The 25,310-nt window shown below is 42.6% G+C and overlaps 1 protein-coding gene across 1 annotated transcript in view; it reads left to right on the plus strand.

Moving 5' to 3' along the window:
* The first annotated feature begins 19,615 nt into the window (after positions 1-19,615).
* Positions 19,616-25,310, plus strand: part of EBF2 (EBF transcription factor 2) — a 171,899-nt gene continuing 166,204 nt past the window's right edge. Inside the window, exons 1-5 of the mRNA XM_034761824.1 lie at positions 19,616-20,201; positions 22,640-22,796; positions 23,815-23,878; positions 24,219-24,274; positions 24,618-24,691. Of these exons, the coding sequence (XP_034617715.1) occupies positions 20,071-20,201; positions 22,640-22,796; positions 23,815-23,878; positions 24,219-24,274; positions 24,618-24,691 (482 nt within the window). The 5' untranslated portion in view covers positions 19,616-20,070. The remainder of the gene's footprint in view (positions 20,202-22,639; positions 22,797-23,814; positions 23,879-24,218; positions 24,275-24,617; positions 24,692-25,310) is intronic.

Genomic DNA, 25,310 nt, shown 5'->3' on the forward strand with positions numbered 1-25,310 from the left:
GTGGGGGGATATTCCAGAATAGCTTGTTCTGCAATAGCTGTTCTGGTCAATTTCCCCATGTAGACATGCCCTTAATGCTAGTAGAATGGACAATGTTACTCACCATCTCATCTTAGTTGTCATCAACCAGCAGGGATCTGTAGTCCTCAAAGGAGAGTCTTAAGGAGCGGGACTTGAAGAAGGATAAGGGATTGGCTTTACAAAATGTTGGGGTCAGATTGTGCTGGCAGCAGAAGGGAAAGCACTGAGAGATTCATCTCTCCACGCTCCCAGATCGTTAGCAGACTATGGGCCAAATTCAGTAGTGTTGGTGTAAGCTAAGTGATGAAACAGGTGTAAAAGTGGCAAAGTAGCTTCCCTGTCACCAATTTTACAGTCAGTGGCTGTGCAAACAGAGTGCAATTGTGACTACTTTGAGGTGCACACTGAATGAGGGTATTCTAGTGAAGCCACATGTCCACTTCTTGGAAGGTTTATTATTAGCCATAATGTTTCTCGAACACCGTTCTGCATCAGTAGTTGCAGGATAAATTACTGCACAGAGCTCGCCTTTGCTAATATCCTGGAAGGCAGCCCAGGTTTATATCATGCAGGATGTCTTATAGCAAATACAGTTTTTTTCCCCTCACATCTGTTCTCTGCAACCTTTTCTACTTGGAGTAATGCTGAGCATAGCAATTGCCACTCAGTGTCCTCCATCATCACCAAATGCAAGGAGTTATCTCAATGTAATATTGCTGCTATTTTGGACTTGTATTTCACCTTTCATCTGGGGATGTTAAATCACATTTCTGGGGTGCATTAGTCCTATTTCACAGATGGGGAAAACTGAGGCCCAGAATGATTGTGACATGGCCCAGGTCACACAGCAATTGAGTGGCAAAGCCAGGAATAGAACCCAGGTGTCCTGATCCTCTGTCCCCCACTCTAACCACCAATAGCATTTCTTAGTGCCCATATAGGATCAATCCATCCATCCCATTAATGCTGTAACCCATTCATTTTCCCTTTGAAAACTACTTTACACTATGTGATGCAATGGCACATTACTCCTGGTGCTGAGAGACGTACCTTGTAGAAACTGTTTGATGCAAATAATCTTAGCTTTAAAGCATTCACCATGGCAATAACCTTCGCCCCAAAGCATATGTTCTAAAACCAACAAAGCTAGGCTGATGTTAGAAACATAACTATTGCTTGAGAATGGCAACGTTTGGCGATGACTGTGACTTGCTATTAATTTTAAAGTCAGGATGCAGCTCAAAATGCTTTCAGTGTGCAGTTGCTGACTGACTAACAGTTGGTGGTGCTAATACACTGCATGGCTTGCAATGCCTGCTGGAAGTTGTAGTGCTTTCAGTTTGCTGTAGATTCATTATTACAGTACAGGTAATAAGTGATAGGGGGATCAGGGGAAATAACTCTGTGTAGGTCACAAACAGAAAGCCTCCCCTGTAACTGCCCGTTCTGTGAAGCAGAACACAGTTGTTCATTCATTAAAGATTAAATATTGCTAACAATTATTTATATTACACTAGGGCCTAGGAACGCTCAGCTAAAATCAGTCCCCGTTTGTTCTTTCTGCTGTGGCATAGTAAGAGACAGTCCCTGCCCTGAGAGTTTACAATCTAAATGGCAGAGAGAGACAAGGGAAGGGTTATTATCCCCATTTTACTGATGAGGAGTGGAGGCGCATAGAGATCAAGTGATTTGCCCAAGGTCTTGCAGGGAGTCTATAGCAGAGCTGGGAATGGAATCCCAATCCTCCGAATCCCAATCTAGTGCCTTAACCACTTCTCTGTTTCCTTATATGGTGTTTAATTTATCCTAGGCATCTGAACAGAGAATGAGCTCACACAGGAGTCTAGCCACTCTGTAATATTCACTACACTAAGTGCGATAGCTAAGGGCAAATCAAGCACTGTATCCATCTCAGGGATGCCAGACAAAGTAACATTGAAGGCAAAACAGTCTTGTGCTTGGTTAGTCCCGTACCGTGAGCCCAAAGGCTAAGCAAACAAACCTTCCTCCCACAAGGTGTCTCCATTACTTCAGGAGCGTAAAAGGTTTCAGATGACTTTATCATTCAGGCATCGACTCACGTTTCCCTGATGTGTACCAGTCCAGCAAATAAAACCCTGTAGGGGAGAGAGCCTATGGAAACATGATACAGCTCACAGGATATACAAGCATCCTTTCTTGTCAGGGGAATGATACTGCTGGAGTCCACGTTTTGAGGGATGGGTGAGTGGGAGAGATCAAAATTTGGTCATGGCTTTTATCTGACTATCATTGTCCTTTGAGCAAACCCTCTGAAGCTGAGCACAGGTCTCAACTTCATGTTAATAACACAAACTGTTTAAAAGTAACAAGTCTTTAAACTCCATCAGTGTCCTTTCCAATATACACGAGGCAAGTAAGAAGCTATTCAGTTTACTCATGGATTAAATCCCTGCTAAGCGATTCCTTTTGTATGAAATCACTGAATAGCAAGCAGCCTGTTTTATTATTAAAGAAGTCATTTATTATATTTTATGTGGTACTGTGAATACAGTGGCCACAAGGTGGTACCATTGCACAGGCAAATGGTGCATGCAGTGCCTTCGTGGTGGTGGTGATTACACAAGATGTAAATTTCAGATTGAGGTATCCTAGCCAGCTCAGCTTGGGGGAGGGGGGGTCTAGGGGGGGAAGGGAGAGAGAGAGAGAGAGAGAAGGGATGGGATGGGATGGGACTGGACATCAAAAGTTGAATAGTTTATAGTACAACTAGCCAAGGGTGCTCAATCCCATTGTATCGCTTCCTTTACATAAGTACTCTTTAAAATTTTGAGTTTCCACTGTTTTTATTTAATTACAAATGTATCCCCCCTACTGAACAAAAACAGCCTCACAAGGCTCTTGAAATTCATTACAAGTGACTTGTGGATAGGGCACAGGGCTGGGAATCAGGAGATGTGGGTTCAGTTCCTGGCTCTGCCACAGACACTCAGCGTGACTTTGGGCAAGTCACCTAATCTCTACAGACACAATCCCAATATGCAAAATGGGATTATAATTATATTTTCTTCTCCAATCCCTTGTCTTGTCTACTTAGATTGTTAGCTTGTGTGTACGACACCTGGCACAATGGGGTGCCTGTCTCAGTGGTGGTGTTTGTGCATTGCCATAATCACTTTGAAATCCTCGTCGGGAAGATGCTATAATGTTTCAAAGCTTTATTGATCATCATTATTAAATATAATGAGGCCTATACAGATTAGGAGGTCAGTGGGAAGTCACTGGAGTTCTGTGCAAGCACAGGGGTTCGCCAGCAGGGATCCCGAAACACGATTGGAGTCATATTTGACTTGGCCCTCTCCCTTAACCAGGCTAGTTCCAACTTTTAATGCATCTGCTTACATAATGTTTCAAAGATTTGGCCTTTTTCTGTCATCCAGACTGTTGAGCTCTTACTCAGGCCTTCATTTCCTATCTCAACTGCTGCGATCTCCTTCTGTGGCCTTGTTGCCTGCTTCAGTGACCTCCCTCATGCCCACCCACAGCACTGCTGCCAGGATCATCTCCCTGATTCCTCGCTCCCACAGCATCACCCGCCTTTTTACATCTCTCTGTAGCTCTGCCCCACCTCCATCGCATCAAACATAAGCTCCTTGTCTTTGCCTTTCAGGCCTTTCACGATTAGCCCTGCCCTGTCTGTCAGATCTACTAGCTTTCTGAGCCAGTGATGAAGCCTCAATCCCACCTCTCCCTCAAGCCCCCACACCCGTTCTTCCATGCCATCTGTATGTCTGAGGTAAAGCGCGCCATCAGCGTTCATAATGCTGCCATTCAAATTCCTCCTTAAAGCTCACCTCTGCTATGAAGTCACTTGTCGTCTTTAAATCAAGATGGGGTGTCTTTGTCTAAAAGAGATGCTCTAGCCCAACCAGAAATGAGGCGCTTCGTGAAGGAACTACTGGCTTGTGTTATACCGGAGGTCAGGCTAGATGATCATAATGGTCCCTTCTTGTATGGCCTTCGTAATGGCCTTAAGATGTATGACTATGCAAATAATGCTTCCAAAACCCTCCCATCTACCATTGGTCAGTCAAATGATGAGCTTTTCTGCTTTTCTACTAAACCATGCTGCATTTATTGTTAACTTGTAAAAATGTCTCTTCCAACCCAGGCCCCACCCCATTCATCTGCTTTGTCTCCCTGTCACAAACAGTTTGTCCCTGATCCAAAAAGTGAACAGTTTTCTTTGTCTGCACAGTACCTAGCACAACGGGGCCCTGATTCTTGACTGCAGTTCACAGGCACTATTGTAGTGTTCCTTATAAGGATGACCAGCTAGACCATCTTAAGGACTTTGCTAGAGACTGATCAGTGTGGTGTTCAACCTGCAAGGCAGCTATGTCCGGATCTGCCTTGATGATGATATGCAGTGTAAAGTCAGGGAGTGGAAGCCTAAAGCCTGGTCTACAGTGTGTGGGGGGATCAATCTAAGGCCTGGTCTACACTACGACTTTAATTCGGATTTATCAGCTTTAATTCGAATTAACCCTGTAACCGTCCACACAACGACGCCATTTAATTCGATGTAAAGGGCCCTTTAAATCGATTTCTGTACTCCACCCCAACGAGCGGAGTAGCGCCAAAATCGATTTTAGCAATTCGAATTAGGGTTAGTGTGGCCGCAATTCGATGGTATTGGCCTCCGGGAGCTATCCCACAGTGCATCATTGTGACCGCTCTGGACAGCAATCTGAACTCGGATGCACTGGCCAGGTAGACAGGAAAAGCCCCGCGAACATTTGAACTTCATTTCCTGTTTGCCCAGCGTGGAGAGCACAGGTGACCACAGATACCTCATCAGCACAGGTAACCATGCAGGCTGATAATCGAAAAAGAGCACCAGCATGGACCGTGAGGGAGGTACTGGATCTGATCGCTGTATGGGGAGAGGATTCAGTGCTTGCAGAACTTCGTTCTAAAAGACGAAATGCAAAAACTTTTGAAAAAATCTCCAAGGGCATGATGGAGAGAGGCCACAATAGGGACTCTGAGCAGTGCCGCGTGAAGGTCAAGGAGCTCAGACAAGCCTATCAAAAAACAAAGGAGGCAAACGGTCGCTCCGGGTCAGAGCCGCGGACATGCCGCTACTACGCCGAGCTGCATGCAATTCTAGGGGGGGCTGCCACCACTACCCCACCTTTGTTCGTGGATTCTGGGTCGGGGATAGTCTCGACGCCTGAGGATTCTGCCGATGGGGTAGAGGAGGAGGAGGAGGAGGAGGAGGATGAGCTTGCAGAGAGCACACAGCACTCCCTTCTCCCCAACAGCCAGGATCTTTTTCTCACCCTGACTGAAGTACCCTCCCAACCCTCCCAAGCCAGTACCCAAGACTCTGACCCCATGGAAGGGACCTCAGGTGAGTTTACCTTTTAAAATATAAAACTTGTTTTAAAAGCAAACGGTTTTTAATGATTACTTTGCCTGACTTTGCATTCGCGGTCAGTTCAGCTACTGGAAAAGTCTGTAGCTACTGGAAAAGTCTGTTAACGTGTATGGGGATGGAGCGGAAATCCTCCAGGGACATCTCAATGAAGCTCTCCTGGAGGTACTCCGAAAGCCTTGCCAGAAGGTTTCTGGGCAGTGCATCTTTATTCCCTCCTCCATGGTAGGACACTTGACCACGCCATGCTTGCAGCAAGTAATCTGGTATCATTGCCTGACAAAGCCTGGCAGCGTATGGTCCCGGTGTTTGCTGGCATTCAAGCAACATCCGTTCTTTATCTTGTTGTGTAATCCTCAGGAGAGTGATATCACTCCTGGTAACCTGGTTGAAATACGGGAACTTAATTAAGGGGACAGAGGTGGCCATTCCTACTGGGCTGTTTGCCTGTGGCGGAAAATAAATCCTTCCCTGCAGTTAGCCAAGCGCAGATGGGAAATTGGCCCTGAGTTTTTCGCGTTTGGCTAGCAGGGATCTTCTACGTGAATAATGTAGCTGAAGTTGACGTACTTAGATCTACTCACCATAGATCTTCACCGCGGTGAGTCAACTCCGCCTGTGCCTTTCACGGCGCTGGAGTACAGGAGTCGACGGGAGAGCACTCAGGGGTCGATTTATCGTGTCTAGACTAAACGCAATAAATTGACCCCCACTGGATCGATCGCTGCCTGCCGATCCGGCGGGTAGTGTAGACATACCCTAAGTCCTTAGCTCTCATTGAAGTCAGAGGCAAAATTTCCATAGCAGTTCTAAGACCCTAGCACTCTATCAGCTGTACTTACATGGACAACTAAACCTAAGGCCTTGTCTATACTTAAATGGTTTGCAAGTCTAACTATACAGTCTAGCTACACCAGTAAACCTTCCTGGAAATTGTGCTTTTTCCAGTGAAGCTTATACCAGTTCCCTGAGTTAAATAAGCTATACAAGGCAAAAGGACTCTGCTGTTGGTATAACTGCATTGACACTAAGGCTTTTGCTGTCAGCAAAATAAATCCCAAAACACCATCACTAACATTATGATGTCAGGAAAACTTTTAAGTGTAGACTTGGCCTAAGGAACTGAAGGGAAAATAAAAGTCTGTGCAGGCACAGAAACACAACAAATAATAAAGTGCAAAAATGGAAAATTTTGACTTTGAAATAACACTGTAAAATTATATAAAATGACACTTCTCAATATTTTAAAGTTTTAGCTCTAGTGGCAAATCACACATATATAATTTTATATATTATTTATGTGCATATGTTCATGTATACTGTACACATGATAAAAACATTGTGAGTATGTGTCAAGATTCAAAGACCAGGTACAAGATTAGAACTCAGGAATCCTGGCTCCCACTCCTGTGCTCTGTTCACTAGGCAGTGCTATCCCACCCCAAGCCTCAAATACAGACACACGTGCCAGTGAGGTGCCTGCTAGGTCATATACTTTGCAAAAGAATAGCTGGTTTAAGATGTAACCATCAACATTTGATGAGTTTCCAATGTGACGTTGTGGCCAAAAGAGAGAATGTGATCATGAGATGCATAAAAAGGGGAAGCTCTGCAGGATTCTGTAATCAAGAGGAGTAGAGAGGTTATTTTACCTCTGTCTTTGGCAATGCTGCGACCACTGCTGGAATCCTGTGTCCAGTTCTGGTGCCAACAATTCAAGAAGGATGTTGATAAATTGGAGAGGGGTTAGAGAAGAGCCACAAGAATCACTGAAGGATTATAAAACATGCCTTAGAGTGTTAGATTCAAGGAGCTCAATCTATTTACTGTGGGTTAATAAAAAGAAGATTAAGGGGGGACCTTGATTACAGTCTGTAAGTTCCTACATGGGGAACAAATATTTAATCATGTGCTCTTCAATCTAGCAAAGATAGATACTACACAGTCCAATGGCTGGAAGTAAAAGCTAGACAAATTCTAGACAAATTCAAACTGGAAATAGTGTGTACATTTTTAGTGGTGAGAATAATTAACCACTGGAACAATTTACCAAGGGTTGTGGTGGATTCTCCATCACTGACAATTTTTTTAAATCAAGACTGGATGTTCTTCTGAAAGATCTGCTGTAGGAATTATTCTGAGGCAGTTCTATGGCCTGTGTTATACCGGAGGTCAGACTGGATAATCACAATGTCCCCATCTGGTCCTGGACTATATGAACAAGGGAGGTGCAAATGGGATCTGTTTAGAGCAAGACAACCTTCACCTTTCCACTCAAATATTGGTTAAATATGTTCGTTTTGATTAACAGCTGTATCCAAATATCGCTATTAAATAACAGTGGAACACAGCGAGTCCCTGATCTCACCTGGGCCTCTAAAACTGCTGTAACAAAACAATGCAGGTAGTGAGTTAATGCCAATGTGTGATGTCCCAACCTAGGCCCCATGGTTCTGCTGTTTTATGGGACTTGTGTTTTGGTGGCTGGGAGCTAGGAATTTCTTACCTGGTTACTCTTAGGATTATATATTAAAACCCAATGGCAGATGTAAAATACAGATCTTCTCCTCTCCAGTCTTCATGTGGTTCATTGAGAGATAATAGGTTTTCTCTCAGCTTCTCGCTGGAAACCAGTTGGGCCATATAATTACTTAACAGACAGTGATCCCGGCAATCCGTAGGAACTGCTGGGCTGGCTTTTACAGTTGGCCAAGAGCAAAAGCAAAGCCTGAAGTTGTTTGATGCCTGCAAAGGCCTTTTATTGCCTGTAGATTCTGTCACCATTAACATTATTTGTATTCTAGAAGGGGGAGAATGAGCCACCATAAACCATCTTGTAAAATGTGCCTCCCCTCCTTAGGCTTGGCTGCCAAACAGCACCGGCTTGTGGTTATTCAGGGCCCTGCCCAGCTCCCTTTATACGTGGATGAGCCAAGGCCACTCAGCACAGCAGACTGCATGTGGGCCACTTAAAAAAGTTCTCAAATCAAGGCAAGACTTGTCCTGCTAGCTGGTGATGCCAAAAATGTATTTGCCTTGACACCACTAGGAGAAAACACAGCCTGGCATCAGGACCCTGAAGGGGTGATCCCTCGCCCATGGACATCAATCGCCGTGATTCACCATTGACTTCAATGGGAGCAGGACTGAGTCCTGGCTGACCAGCTGTCTTTACCTGTCATGAATTCAAGAGTGTCTAGGACTGACCGCCACTAGGCTGCAACTCTGCAGGCCATGGTGCTCTTTCAAATTTCTCTTGCCAGCCTAGGCCTCAGTTCACCAATTGGGGGGCGACTGGGGTGATGCAACGTCGGGTTTAGTGCAAGGGGGCCTGCTGTGAGAATTTAGGCCTACAGCTGTCACGGCATCTCCAGTGATTTCTTACTCCCCACTCCCATCGGTGCATGAAGGGTGGGGTAGGCCCTGACCCTACAATGGGGCTGGCCCAGAGATTTGTGGATTCGCAGGATTGATCCAGATGTGGGGACTTTGCTACACTATGCCTGATGTGACGCCATCGACTATGGTCACTCTCGCTGGTGCAACAGTTCTCGGTTCACTATGCATGTTGGCTGATGACTGGCTCCCCACCCCAGTATCTTGGGTATTCAGAGAGTGCCATGCACCCAGTGGAGATGACAATAAATGGGGTAAAGTTTTTAAAAAGAGAATTACCAAAGGCTGGCCTTTACAAGCTAGATAGTGGGGTCTCGCGCACTGGTTCTCAACCAGGGTTCTGGTAGGTCCCGAGCAGGTTTCAGGAAGTCCACCAAGGACCAGGCTTCAGCCCCGGGTGGAGAAGCTGAGGCTTGAAGCCCAAGCCTGAGCCCCGCCACCTCCACCCCCATGACTTACCTCAATGAGCCACCTAGCCTTTCTGGGTTGGGGCAGCACAACCAAAAATTGCAGTGTCACTGCAGAAGAGAGATCTTCCCCTGCCAACAGAAGGGACTACCTCACACCCATTGACTCCACGAGCAGGCAGCAGCTAGCCAAGGAGATGCACCACTGCTCTGCCCTGCTACATCAGCACTTCAGAGAGCAGGGCCAAAAGGAAAGCAGAAATCTGGGGGGAGGAGGAGGACATATGACTCCCTGTGCTCCCACGCCTGCATGTATCGCCTCTGGTTGGGGATCCGCAGGTTTGCCTATTTAAGTTTAGGGGTTCCTGGTTTAAAAAAAAGGTTGAGAATCACTGGGCGGCTGGGACATGGGACTTGGAGTCAGAAGACCTACCTTCTGACCTGCAGCTTGACCTTGGCCAAATCACTTCACCTTTCCGTGGTCCTGTTTCTCTTCCCATCCTTTGTCTGTTTTGTCTATTTCAACTGTAAGCAATTTGCGGCAACCACTGTGTCTCATGTCAGGTGAGTACAGCTCCTAGCACAATGGGGCTCTGATCTCAGTTGTGAGCCCCGAGGTGCTGCTGGCATACAAATGAATATTAATAAAGAGATGAGTTGGATTATTATCATTGGTGGGCTAAAGACTGAGCACACACTGATTGAGAGCTAAAACATTGTACTCCTTTTGTGTCCCTGTCCTCCCATCTGCTTGCTTGTATCACCCATCTAGGCCTTGCTTTCTGGAGCATAAGTTCGTGGGGCAGGTGCTGTCATTTACTGTGTGCTTGTGCAACACCTAATACAGTGGAGGCTTCATCTGACTGAGGTGTCTAGATGTTAATAATTATATGTGTTGTGATAGTGCCAAAATTGGGCAAGTTGTTTCCAAGCATGGCTGAAGAAACAGTCTCTGAGCTGAAGGGTTTGCATTCTAATGCATCTAAACTCTGTCCTGGTTGTCATGGTGTTGGGCCTGCTAGTAAGGCAGATATAAACTGATAAATTCAGGTGAAACCAGATGTGAATATGGTCTTCTTAGCATGCTCTCCAACCATATCTCCAGGATTGACCACACTGGCTGGGCTGCAGCCTGTGGATTATCTGTAGGGGCAGGGAAGGAAATGTATCCTCTACACATCATGCCATGGGCTTTGATGTATTCTGCTGTTCAGATGCTCTGATTTGAACACAGGCTTTTGAAAACAGTGTAGGGGTCCAACTTCCTTGAAGCAAAGGGATACAAGTGGACCACAGGATAGCTCCTCTGCTCAGTGTCCTCTTTTTAAGCCCCCTGGGTCTGATCCTGCTAACCCTTTCTTGCTCTCAATGAAGTGGATGGGGCAACTCTGGGGAGGAAGAGTTTGCTGTTTGTGTGTAGCTAAATAATTTCTTTTCTTTTTTTTTTTAAAGAGAGAGAAAATATCTTTTCATCTCAGGTGTGCTTTGAATGGGCCAAATTCTCCTCTGTCACATGGCTGCTTTGTTCCATTCCACTGGTGCCAGGTGGGTCTAGAGCTTGCCTAGCCTGCCATGGAAGGATCACCCCAGTAGAGGGATCCTATGAGGGCACACAGCCAATGTAGTAGCTCCTATGCCAGCCTTTTTGCTTACCCCAGCACAGGGGACATGGCCAGGGGAAATGATTCTTGACTACTGTAATTGCTCATTGGGGCTGTTGGCAGCTAGCATAGTTTACACTGGGGGACCAGCCCATTGCATCGCCAGGATATGATCGGGTGAACACAAAGATAGCTAAAAGCCACCTTTGCACCCCACCTTTGCTGTGTTTTGCTCTGCAATCCTTTGCTACAGCCAAGATTCCAGCTCAATTTTTGTAGTTCTTCAGCTTTAAAGTGACACTATTAACAGTTTTTGGAGAGCACCCCTTTTCTCCATAGTGTGACCTGATTTTTTTAAAAATAATGATTATTCATTCCTTTTTTTTAAAAAGTGACAGGGATTTTTTGCTCCCCTACTGATGTCTTTGGAATAAGCCCAGGAACACCACCACCAAACATACTCAGGCCCACCTCCTCCTACCCCTTCCGTGCCCCTCCCAGACACTCAGCTTTCTTGGTGCCTCTGCCTCATGAATTTCAGCTTTGCTGATGCTGCTGTTGGTCATGGAATGCCTGGGGAGCTCGCACATGTGGACTTACCCCCCATGTTATGCACAGACAAAAGTACAACTGACCATCAGTAAAACAGAGTAACCCTCAGTCCACAAAATGTTGCCAAATGCACAAAGCTGACAAACAAAACCATTTTTTGCTTTAATCTTTCTATTGCATAACACAATAGTGAGTTCAACATTTAATGGGCACAGTCAAGGACACAGAAAAACAACAGAACCATTTAAGTGTGTGTAAAATGTAAAGTGTCTTAACTGAATATCACAAGAGATATAAAGACCTGTGAGGTCCCCCCTCCCCTGCCAATAATCTGTAGGCAAAATTAGACTCTGCTGAACCTAAATAGTCAATAAATAATTGAAAATACCCTCTTACAAACAAAATATTGGCTGTGCTGGGGAGTTGTAAAAGAATTAGGTACCCAAATGCCATTGCAATTCACTGGGAATCCTGAGCTTGCAAAGACTTACACACATGCGTAACGGTATGCACTGTGAATAGTCCCATTGCAATCAGTGGAGCTTGAGGCAGGGACAGTCTTTCGGTTCTGTTTGTACAGCACCTAGCACAATGGAATCCTGGTCCATGATTAGGGCTTCTAGGTGCTAGGGTCATGCAAATAATAACACAATGCATCAAGTTAAGCACAGGCATCAGGGCCAGGGTGTCTAGTTCTCTCTAGCTCCTTTGAAAACTCCAGCCTACATAAAGCAGAACTCCACTCAGCTTCCCTTGAATTAGGCATTTTAATAACCCTGTATAAATAAAAAACTAAAAATGGTTTTATACAGCTTTCCTGATTCATATTATTTTCACATACTGTAGGGAGGAACTGAGAAGTGTCTTTTCCATTCTGGAAAAGCTTTTGTTACTGCATATGGACTTTCAGCCTCCTACTGATTGTGTGGGAGGTGTAACATAGGAACTGCCAGATTGGATCAGATCTGCGGTTCGTCTAGTCCTGTATTCTGTCTCTGAGAGTGGCCAGCACCAGAGGAAGGCATTAGAATGCTCACAATAGGCAGATATAGGATAACTTCCCCCAGCCCACTCCACCCCACCCCACACACATTAGGCATCCTCCTAAGCCCTATTATTTATATGTATTTTGGTAGCAACTAGGAGCCTGGTCATGGAGCCTGGACTGCATGGTGTTAGGTGCTGTACGAACACAGAGCAAAAAAACTGTGTTCCTTAAAAAAGCTTCTCTAAATCCCTAATCGTTAGAAATTGGCTTAAGCCGTGAAGCCTGAGGTTTAATATCTCTTCCAAAATGTGTTAGCATTAACAGTTATAACTCTGAGTATTCTTGTTATCCATATGAATGTCCAGTATATTTAGGATGTTGTATAGGTGTTGGAAAAATCAGTTACGTACACAGTGGGCCAGATCCTCAGCTAGTGGAAACTGGTGTCACTCCAATGAGTTCATACAACATACGCCAGCTGAGGATTTTGCTAGTGAATGTGTTTGTGTTGCTCAGGAAGGTTTTTAAGTTGGCACAAGGCTGATGTGTATTGCAGAAAGAACGGTCCACTGAGTCAAGGAAAGAGGTTTCTATGGTTAATGCACATATTAGGTCTAAATCCTGTTTCTGGCTCAGCCACAGACTTGCTGTATGGCCTTTCTGTGCCTCGGTTTCCCCATCTGTCAAATTGGGATGATAATACTTCCTGACCTCATAGGTGTGGTTAGAATAAGTTTAATATTTGAAGTACTCGGATACTCAAAATACCACAGAGAAGCCAATATATAAATACATAAAAATAAGCAAGAGAACCCTATCATTAAGTTTATATTGAGCCCTCCATAACTCAACATGGGTGTGATCCAAATCTCATTGGAGTCAATGGAATTCTTTCCAGTGACTTCCTGGGCTTTGAACCAAGCGGCATAACTATCTGTAAATCTCTTTTTTTGTACTGAACTTTTGGATTCAACCTAAGGATGGAAGTTATTGGAAAGTTTTGAGCCAGGTCTACTCATCCAAGTGACACATGAGTGAAAATAAATGCATATACATTTTCCACCTTGAAAAGGCTCTAGTACATCCATGCCTCAAATGGGACTGCAGATTTTTCCAGGTGGCTAGTCCTCAGTGAAAGCTGATCTCCAGATCAATTACAAATAAAATAGTTGTGATAAATGCAACAAAATTTGCATTTTTGCCCAGGCACAGTACGCAACTACCCCCAACTTTGGATTTATAGCACTATGAAACAACAAATATTATTTTACAATATTAATATTAAACATCAATATTAATTAGTTTACACAGGTGTGTGTTTTGTGCTCTGTTTGCCTGTGGAATTTCCTGGCTTAAGTTTTTAGACTATGCTATGTAGAATTCCACAGCAACCCAAGAAACAGAGAGAGAAATATTTTTTTCTTAAAGAAAAGTATGTGTATTGAAAAACAAAAACGAAGGTTCCTGTTTAGCAAGGTACGTAAGCAGGAGCTTTAAGTGGGTGAGTTGTCCCATCTCTTCAATGATACTCTCAAGCTCTTAAAGGTAGGCACGTGTTTAACTACATTGCTGAATCAGAATCTCAATCAGGAAATAGAAATAATTCATTTGGGAAGGTCAGTTTAGGCCCTGATCCTACAAACTCTTAAATGCATGCTTACACATGTGAGTTGTTCCATTAACTTCAGCAGATCTACTTACCTTAAGCATGTGCATAAATGTGTTTGCAGGATCAGGGCCATAGGAAACCTTTTGGGTTATTATTGGGGTTATGAATTGTATATGTCAATGCAGAATGAGTCCAATTCTGCCCTCGGGTATCTCTGCACAAATCCAGTTGGTGCAAATTTTGTGTTTGCCAGCAAAAACTGGATCAAGTGTGTATTCAGTGTGGGTGAATTAAAAGGGTTATGACAAATTTGGATTTCCTGATCTGGGGTGTTTTAAAATGTCTTTATATAAAGATATATTGAAAAATGATCAACAGCCTTCTGTAAACTGGAAAATAAGAAGATCCCAGCACAAATATACACCCACCTAAAATATTTTTCCTGAATGTGCTTGTTGCTTCAACTTTTCATGTGGTTAGAAAAACAAACTCCAGCAATAAGACTCTTCAAATCTGCATTATAAAATAAAATAGAACATACACTCCCCATGGTAAAATATTATTTGCTAATGTGTTCCAAAAACCATGCTAGGCAAAAGGCAGTAAAAGTATCTTAAAAAAAAAAAGTTGAATATAAAACCTAACAGATGTGTTTTTCTGTTCTAGTGAAAAAGCACCTACTTATTGGAATATATGGGAAACTCGAAAGAGTTTCTGATGGATACAGTATTTTCTCTCTTTGGGGAAGGATGAGGGGACCAGAAGTTTTTGCATGTTGACTTAATAATTTGTAAGTTTCCAAACGTTCTGTTGATCAGTGCTGTGTAAGTTGCAGTGATCAGTGGATTCTTTGAAACTTATACCTTTCATAAACAATGATCAGTGTGGATCTGCCTATAATAAATAGTGCCTTTATGATACAAGAGGGAAGGGGGAGAGAGAGAGAGAGACCAGGTATAGCTTAAGATTTTGTAGCTATAGACCCACGTTTCTGGTTATTTCGTAATGGGTGTGTGTGTGGAGTCAATCATTTTATACTTAGTGGTGTGTTTTTTCCCCCACAATCACGAGTGAGCATCTTTTTAAAATAAACTTTATGGTAAATATATAAAATTATTGGTTTATAACAAGTATAATTGAAAGGGCTTGATTTAACTGTGTCTTGCTTTATACTTTGAATCACAGCTGAGGGCTGTATTCCCTTTCATATCTGTCAGTTGCATACAAGTGAACTGCATTAAACCCTCTGTTCTGAAATATTTTGTGTTATTCCTCACACACACACACACACACACACCCAAGCGACCCTTGTCCTTACGATTTTATTTCAGTTAAATCGAGGGTCTTTATAAATCAGGAATATAGTAGATGCATATCAGCCGGAATAAATTTCTTACCCAGATCTGTGCTGAGGACTTTCAGATTGTTTTCCATTAGAGAAGTTAAGAAGAACGCATAGCCTGTCCGAGCTTTTCCTAGCGATCTTTCTGTCACAAACTACATCGTGAAAGTAAACCATTTGTTTACCCTTATCGTCTTCTCTGGTTCTTGAAAGGCTTTCTTCTATTATACACTTGAGAAACAAATGCATGGGAATGCAGTTCTGATTGGTGGGTACGTGCACACATATATAAGGTAATCATCTAGTTTCCAGGTGCTTGAAAACTTGTCTTTTTAAGCAGGTCGTAACAGCGGTCTATTTTTTGTTTTGTTTTGTTATTTATTTAGAGAGATGCAAGGTGTAATTCCAGGACACTCCGTTCATTTCAGCTGGAGTGACTCCGGATTCAGACCAATGTAAACCGGGTTTAATTTGGATTTGGGCCTTTTAATGCATCAGTTTGCTTAGGCGAGTCAATTTCACACACTAGTGAAAGGACAATGCCATCTAATAACATGTGAAAACTAAAGAGAATGCACCATTTAAAAACACGACTTAGCCAAAAAACACATGATGTGACATCCAGAAAACAAATCTGCGACTTTGCTCCGTGCTGACATTGATGGTTTAAAAATCTGTAGTTTGTAATCATTGAATCATCTGCTCCATTGTCTTTACCGCTTCCTAAGGACCCCCTTACAAAGGGTTAGTAGGAGGGGCATTGTCTCATTCCTTGTAGGTGTGCATTTGCTTTAGGTGTAGCGTAAGACAGTTGGTCCTCGAAACCTATTAGTTCAGCTGTTACAAGCAATGTACTGTGTCCGTTTATAATAAAGAAGAGCACATGACATTGACCATGCCAAGATGTCCTCACCTGTTTTGATACCGAAATGTGAGTGGAGGCGAGGGAGAGATTGCGCTTGGGACAGAAGGAAATAACCACAAATAGTTACATTTTAAAAAACAGAAGAAAAGCGTTATCAAGAATCCGAGCGGTTTAAAGAAGAGCTCGGAATGACACCTATTGAAAAGGCAGTTTGGGCCACAGAGTAAGGAAGCGTAACAGAACTGGCTGCGTACTAAATCTTAGACTCTACTTCTGTCTGCTTTGGGAGGGTGAATTGGGGCAGAGTCGCTCCAGATCCTTCCGGTTGCTAAACTACATAGCTCATTCTCTCTCTTTGTATCCCTTGGGCTGCTGTTTCAAACTACTAGTTATCTGCTGTTAAACCTCACGCTCCAATTGCCAGCCGTAAACGGCCCTTACCAAACTGTTTAGTTTTAAATGCGCTTTAATTTTCTTGCAGGGAGACAATAAAGAGGTTTCTTTCCACTTTCAAGGCATCCTTTAGCAAGTCGTGTTTTTAAATGGTGCATTCTCTTTAGTTTTCAAGCGTTATTTGATGGCATTATCCTTTCACTAATGTGTGAAATGGGTTCGCTTAAGCAAACTGATGCATTAAGAAGCACAAATCCAAATTAAACCTGGTTTACATTGGTCTGAATCCGGAGTCACTCCAGCTGAAATGAACGGCGATGTCCTGGAGTTACATCAGGGGAATTAGCTGATTTTGGCTCAAACGGTATTAAACACAGGCACTTGCTATTGGAATGGGAGCTGGAATGAACACTTCAATGAAGTATTAAAAACCCACCGTCCTGTCCTTTTAGAAGGAAAAAAAAACCCCTCTTGTAAGTAAATGATCTAAACTGTAGGGGAAGGGAAACCCTCAAATAAATGGTCCCTCATTTAAAGCGGGGTGGAATTGGTTTGAGTCCATGCACGCCAGTTGGCTTGGATTATCTCACAATCCAACACCGCAAACCTGTCATGCCTCTCTGAAGAGAGCACAAAGATCTCAGGACGGCTGCGATCCTCCCTCCTGCCGCCCCAAGTTGTACCCGCAGACAGACTGTTAACTTGGCATTGGAAGGGATGGGGGAAGGGGTCCCTAGGTGGGTGGGTGGGCAGTTCTGGGGAAATATTGAGCGGGGAGGGGGGGGATGCTTTCATTTGTCCCTGAAGTGCCAAATTTTGATGGCAGCTGTTGGGGGCAAAAAGGGTGCCCCTCCCCTGACCTGAGTCGGTGCCCTCTGACCCTGCTATGAATCCTTAAAAGCCAGACTCCCCTCAGGGACTGTGGCACACGATTCCCTATTGTCCCGAAACCTGGCACGTTTACCCCTGGGTCAGCGCTCGCTCTCCCTCACCCACGCAGCGAGACAGTGAAGTTTCCACCAAGATTTTGTAACCGATTAGACTTTATTGGATAAGCATCTTAAGGGAGCCTGGTCTGATTCATTTTTAACACATTAGAAGGACAGCAATCGGCTCTATCACTTGGAGCAGGGAGCGCCAATTATTTGAAAGTCTTTTCTCCCTATTAATACACCATCCAGGGTCAGAACAAGTGGGATTTTTTTCCATCCCAGCCATAGGAATACATTCAGGGCCAAGTTAAATGATATATTACAGTGCCACTGATACAAATAAAATGCAAATAACTCGTTCTTAACGCAGGAAATACACTTAAGATTCAGTGGGCGAAGGTAACTTTCCTGATAGATATAAATCACCCACTATCGTCTGTAAATCTAGTTTGAATTCTCTTGATTCCTTTCTTTGATGGTTTAAATGATCTCGACTCATTTCAGAAACAAACAGTGCTTTCCACAATTGAGAAATTGTATCAAAAGATACTATCATTACACATCACAGGAATGCTTATTTATACAATATAGTGTTGTTAACCACAGAACATAAGCATGGCCATACTGGGTCGGACCAAAGGTCCATATAGCTCAGTATTCTGTCTTCCCACAGTGGGCAATACCAGGTGCTTCAGAGGGAATGAACAGAACTGATTGTTGCTTTTTTTTAAAAAAATGTCAGCCTTTCCTTTTGCTAAACTGACAAATCACTCGATGCATATTTATCAATTCAGGGGGAAAGAAAGGTTAGTGTGGTAAATATCTTTGAACAGAGATCGCGTGGAGATTTATAGTTCATCTAATACCATGTATGTCATGCATGTAGACAGAATAATTTAGAGTCCCCTCTTCGCCCCCCACCCCTATCGTGTGTGAATGAAATATACATTTTTTTCGGATGAAAATATTTAAATATATATTTTTAAATCAACTTTTATAATTATCTAACACTTAGTAGAAAGGCAGGTATTTAAAATGCAACTAACCGTGGTCCCTTTCTTGAATGTAATCAACTAGGTTTGAGACTGAAAAGAATTTTTTATTTCTCCTCCTAAACATAAAGCAGGTTAAAGAGAGGGGCTCTAAATAATGAGGCGAGGAAATCCATGCACTGTCCCTTTAACTATGGAACATCTGATTCCTTCATCTGGCAGATGGTCTTTGAGCACAGATTTGCATTCATTGTCTTGAAATCTGTTTTCGCGTTGGTGTTATATAGATTTCAGGGGAGATCTATGCACAGATCAGAATACAAAAGGGCCATGAAGAAAATAAGGCCAAGCCAAAAAGATTTGTTTTTTTTAAAGTAGGAACCACTTTCTGGTTCATGGATGAAAATATCTATGTCCTATCAGCAGCTACGTTTTTTGCCTATATGCAACGAAATAAAAAGTTTTAAGGGACGATTTCAGAGCTCTGGTGTAGTGTGAAATTTTGGGTGCATTTTATGGATTGGATATGTGTGGATCTCTCTCTTTCTCCTCGCTGACGCACATAATCTGTCACCAACCCCTTATAGAGAGCACCTTCTAATGCCCCCAGTTCCTGATATTTGGATTAGATCCTATTTAGTTTTCGATGAGAATCTTTCTAATGGTGCTCCTAAAAGAATAGCATTAAGATATTCCAGATTTTCAAAAAAGGATGTTTGTTTTATTGTTCATGGTTACAAAACTCATCTGATGGCAGGGACACATACTATAAGTCTCCTAGAATTTTTTCTCTTGTTTAGAATAACAACGTAATACCCTAGACTGAGTGGGTACCATCTGAGGTTAACACATTGAAAGCGAAGTCATTTTGGTAAGGAACTTATTCAACAATCAGAAAAGTCTGATTACTGTTGCTTTTCCCATTGGCAATTGTTGGTAGCCCGGAGCTGGAGTTATTAGTGTATATCAGCTTTATAATTGTCTGCAATCCTCCAATCGGATGAGTCTATGCAAATAGAGTCCCCCTAATATGGAAATCTGCTCCGCCCCCTTCCTAGTATGTTTTCTCCCAGTGCTGTAACCCATTGATGGTGACTAGCTTGGGGAAGCATCCTGGCTTCCGCAGTTTGGTGTGTAATCAGACTCTTGCGCTCCATTTCTTCCTTTCTTTCACGATTTATCGCGATTTTTTTTTTTTTTTTTTTTGGATTAGGCAGCAATCAGTCCTCTCTTCCCGGTGTCTCTGAGAAACAGGTGATCCTGGTTAACAGCGGTCAGTGTTTGGATGCTGTTTCCTCGCCGGCGTTTGCAGGATGATAGGACCGGGCGAGCCTGAATGAGAGCAGAACTTTACTTTGCAAGAGGAAAAACTTTCTATTTTGTGGGGAAGGCGTTTTCACCAAATCACGTAGTTTCTAAAAGCAGAAGAAGTTGGTTTTAAAGCTGGACTTCTCCACTGGTTTTGGGATCTGTGTGTGCGTGTCAGTTTCAAAAGCGGTTGCATTTTTTTTTTTTTTTAAAGAAACGGTGGCCGGTTGGAATAGACTTTTTAAATGTTTGGGATTCAAGATACTTTAGGAAGAGGACCCATTCTGAAAGAGAAATCTCTCGCTTCTGAAATGGATTCCGTCAGGTCCTGGGTCAGAAATGTTGGGGTGGTGGATGCAAATGTAGCTGCACAAAGGTAATCGAGACTCGTGTTTTCCCGTTTGAAAGCTCCCTTTCCGCCCGCTGTTGTTCAGACTCGCGACTTCAGTTTACTTCCCCGCCCCAGTCAGGGAAAATTCAAGAGGGCAAAGCTGTAGCGAGGGACAAACATAACAGAGGAAGTCAGAGAGCAGAGATTGGACGGGGGAGAGAACACCCATACATAGCAATACAAGCGAACAGTACTACTCTTTAGATCCTTCTATGCCCGAACGTCTGACTAGGAATGTTCTTCCGGCTAAACGTAATGTCCATGCCTATTCTGATCCAAAATCACCTTGTTTTCCTTGATCCCAGGGCATACTTTGTATAGCCAATGTCACCCTCCTCCCCACTCAGGTTAGATGCACAGGGTTAGGCAGAAAGCGAGCCCAGCGTGGGTTTGAGTAACGAGGGAAAGGGGAGATACCTTTACCAAGGTTTTGTCAAAACTGCCGGTATCAGCCGTGCAGCAGAGAGCTCTCATGCGGATGATCTGAGTGGAGTCCTTGACCCTACTTACTAACTCCTCGCATTAGTTTTGTCAACACAATTTAGATCTCAGTGCTGGCTGGAATATAAAACCTATACAACCTCAGAAGAGGATGCATTCTTGCTTCTGTTTGGGGGATAATCTCTCTATTCCATATTGCCAATAAATGCTCCAGTGCCGCGTTCTCTTAGTTATAGACTTCCTCTCCCTGTTTGTCTCTCTTTTTATGAGGGAGAGACAGGAACGAAGTCCCGCCTAAACAAAATACGTTCCTCAAGTATCTCTTTAGACAGCCTTCGGGCACACGTGTAGGAAGGGGCTGAATCGGCCCGAGAAGAAAGTTGAGGATAGAGACAACTTGATTTGAGGGACATACAACCGCGTTGCATATACGTTGGGCTAGGAACCAATATACAAATACAGCCCTATATGCCCTCACCACCTCCATCTGATCTCCATGGAAGATCTTTCAAGCAGCATGAGAGGGGATGTCATAAATTTGTTTTTTTTAAATGACTATTGATAGTTTAATTAATATGGGGAAGAAAAATACCTTGATGGGGAAAGCGAAAGTAAAACAAATGTTAGATGCACTGTAAGAAATCGCTAATTCACAGGAGCTAATTGATCGGTGTTCGCATTGGGACGTCACTAATTATTCTAGATGTCTTGTAAAAATACAGTGATCAAAGTTCTTATACTCAAGATGATAAAAATCAAACTATTAAATTGGCGGGGGGGGGGGGAGAGGATGAGAAGGGGAATTGTGTGTTGCCCAGTCACATTGTACCTGTCCAGTTGGAGTTAGAAATAAAGGGGGATATTTGTAGCTTTCCAAAGAGTCAAATACTTTTCTCAAGTCTGTGAAGCAACAATATTAGATGAATTCATTTCAGGAATTAAATCTGGAGAAAGTAGGAAAACTTCATAGCGATGCTATAAGTGAGAAATCCTCTTCACCGTATCTGTCTTCTGTGCCTTCCATAAAAATCGACATAAAGAAAAGAGTGGAACCCATTCTGCTAAAAACCTAACCCTAAGATTTAGTATTTCCATTGTATGAAAAGATCCCGAATAATTCAAACTCGGTAAATGCACGGAAGAAATCACCGCATATTCTGTAGAACGTGTGACAAAAATCAGGCAACCCGTGTTTAAATTACACGTAGTTAATCCACAAAACGGCACCGGGGAAGACCCACACGTTGTTTCAAATGGATCAGTAACTAAACAATATGAAATTGGTAGAAACTTCGCTGCCGAGGAAGGTAGGCACATTGCTTGAAACCAGTTGCCTTCCCACCTCAGTACAGACACCTAGTTGGGAAAAGATTTTAAGAGCGTTGACCTGGGCTAAAGGAAAAGTGAACTCAGTAGGAATTTTATCATTTTTCAGATTCTTTAGCATTTATATTCTACGTTTATTGTAGTATAGACACACCCCTTGCATTGTACCCAACAAATGAGTATGAAAGGGAAAAAGAAGATGGATCAGAGGAGATTATCAAATATTTCTCCGGTTTTGGAATAATTTATCTTGCAATCTTTCCTTTTAATATTCAGGTTCTGTTAATTATTCTTCTCTACAGAGTGGAAATCAAGGCATAAGAGGGGAAATTATTTAATAAAGTTTCCAGACGCTAACATTTGGGAGAAAAAAGTTCTTCATTTGGCTGCCACCAAAATTCAAGCAGGCTTCACTTTTATTTAATTTAGTGTTTTTAATCGAAAGTGATGTGGGTGCACAAAGGTGGAGAGGAAAGCACCGAGATCAAAGTCATTGGTAACAATTGACTGTTAATAACCCAGTGTGCGACATAGACCAGGAGACTCTTACCCCACTCTAGAATCATTTTCTGTGTTGATTTTTTTGATTGCTATGCCACCTTTAATTCATTTGTTTCTCTCCCTTCTCTCCCCAATTCCATCTGTTTCCTTCACAGCGGAGTAGCTTTGTCCAGAGCCCACTTCGAAAAACAACCACCTTCCAACTTGAGGAAATCCAATTTCTTTCATTTTGTCCTGGCTCTCTACGACAGGCAGGGGCAGCCGGTGGAAATAGAGAGGACCGCCTTTGTGGACTTCGTAGAAAATGATAAAGTAAGGCCTGTCTATTTTTCTTCCTTTCTTACCTCCCCAAATTTACCGTCCCCGCACACCACTTCTAGTACCTGCCCTTGTAAAGTAGTGTCATTCTCAGCCACCCTTTCCATAACAACATAACGATCCCTGGTTTTGTGTTCAGGGGTTAGGTAGCAGGACGAGGGCTTAGTCCCCTGTTCTCAACATTCTCTCCTCCTTCGCTGTAATTAACAAGGCTTGTTAATTTCTGCCAGCCCGGGAGATACAATGGGAATTTCATACATCCACTTAAAATAAAACAGAATACAATCACACAGGGGTCCAATACATTTGTATTTTTTGTTGTTGTTGTTGCATATGCCGGGTCTGCCAGGTTTTATTAGTATTCTAATCTAGCTGGAAGAGCGAGCTGTGATTTGTCATATTATCTGCTAAGCCTGTTCTTTTCAAACTCCAAAGTCAATGGCAGGGTGTCAGAAACGTTTGCTCTTGAGTTTTAGATCCAGGCTTCAAGCAGTTAGAAACCTTCTTCCTTCCCTCCAAACTATGTTTGGTTTTAGTTTAGTTACGGGCAAGGACTTTTAATTATGAAGGACGACATGAATAATTGTCTTCTGATGAATTACAGTCGCAGTTCACCTGAGAGATTTCCCGGTAACATAACCTTCAGGAAAGAAATACCGATAATGACTTATTGTAAAACTATTTCATTATTTTGCAGGTACAGTTTTGTTTAAAAAAATACCTGCCAGCGTCGGTATGTTAGCCTGCTTTAAATGTGTAAATTCACCCGATAAGGGAAGAGCGTTTATGTTATAAAGTTGGGAGTTTTATAGCAAGTGGAAAAGTTTCTGCAAATGCCACAGGAAAGGATGTCTGTCCTGGGTCACTCGGAAGGTTAATTTATCCCAATCAGCGGATCCACCTCTCAAAGATCTTTCTTTTCACATGCATTAGTGATTTGCAAGCGGGTTGCTTTTGTGCTCCAACAGCACCAAACAAATTCTGGGACGATATTTTTAAATCTCTCTTTCAGGAACAAGGCAATGAAAAGACCAATAACGGCACACACTACAAACTTCAACTCCTTTACAGCAATGGTAAGTCACCTACAAAGACTGCGGCGGGAAAGAAGGGGTTGGGAGCGAAGAACCCATGATAAAGTTTTAGACCTTGCAGAGATCGCTTCTATAAAATACACTGAAGTCCCTTTGTCTCTTTTGGAAGCAAAAATTCTCACTGTGGATAGTTGCTTTTCAGGTCTGGCCAACATGACAGCCTTTAGTAAACCCATGCTTTGAAAAACATCAGCCTTAGACTTGTAGATGATGCTTGATAGGAAGTAAAACGAAATAGAAAAGTTACAGGATGGCTTAGATAAGTAGGGGAAACAATCTCTGTGACTGTTGGATTTCCTATTTCTTCCCATTCTCTCTCTAGGTGTCAGAACTGAACAGGATCTGTTTGTTAGGCTCATCGATTCAGTCACTAAACAGGTGAGCTGAGGCCGGCTTTTGTGTTGTACAATCCTCACTCTCTCATTCCCCTCTCACTCTGTGCTTTATTTTCTCCTTCTGGGCGTCTGTATTGCATACCTTAATTTCCAGTGCATTTGAAAAACAATCTCTTAGCCTCTTCCTTCCCTCAGTGATCCTGGGATCTTAACAGTTTTTAAGTGACACTTGGTTATATGCATACTGCCTACCTTGTGCAAAAAAGACTTTGAGGGTGGGAATTACAAGCCATAGTGCTTTGCAGTTTTTAAAAACTGAATATTACAAGAAACAAACAAACAAACCCAAAACCTCCTCCATATACTAATTTCCCTAATTTTCATAGCCCATCACTTACGAAGGACAGAACAAGAATCCAGAAATGTGCAGAGTTCTGCTTACTCATGAAGTCATGTGCAGGTAAGACAATTTTATTGGTGGCATAGGATTTATTCAGTTAATAAGAGTAAGTTTGCTTCCAAAGATGCTAAAGGGGTTTTCCATATAAGTTGAAGATATGAGGAGTTTTGTTTTTGGGCTGAGGACACTCTTCCATAAGAATAATTTCTCTTTGCCTGGATACAACATTTTGGTTTGTGTTACATACCAATTTATTTAGTACTACAGATTTGGAAACCCTGCCTAAGATCTGAACTGCACAATTTTTGTTCTATTTTGCACTGGGTTTGGACAACAAAATGAAAGGGCCCAGAATTCCCAAGTTTGTATTTCTTTAAGCTTTTCCAGTTTCCCCTTCTAAAATGATTACTGTCAGTTTCCAGAACTCACCTGAAAATTAGAAAGAGCTCCTGATTTATTTTTCCCAGGTTACATATTTTAACATTATCAATTAAATGAACATAATTAATGTCCTTTAGTTTTGTCCCCAAAATACATCTTTGAAATAATTTTTTGTTATAAGCAATACTTACGGAACTTCTGCTTTTTGTAAAATAGACAACAAATTTAGGATGTTGAAATGATAAATTAAAGGATAAAATATTGCTATGGATGTTTTTAATAACATTTGTGTATGTCT

The sequence above is a fragment of the Trachemys scripta genome, chromosome 2, assembly GCF_013100865.1.
Source record: "Trachemys scripta elegans isolate TJP31775 chromosome 2, CAS_Tse_1.0, whole genome shotgun sequence".
Taxonomy (NCBI): Eukaryota; Metazoa; Chordata; order Testudines; family Emydidae; genus Trachemys; species Trachemys scripta.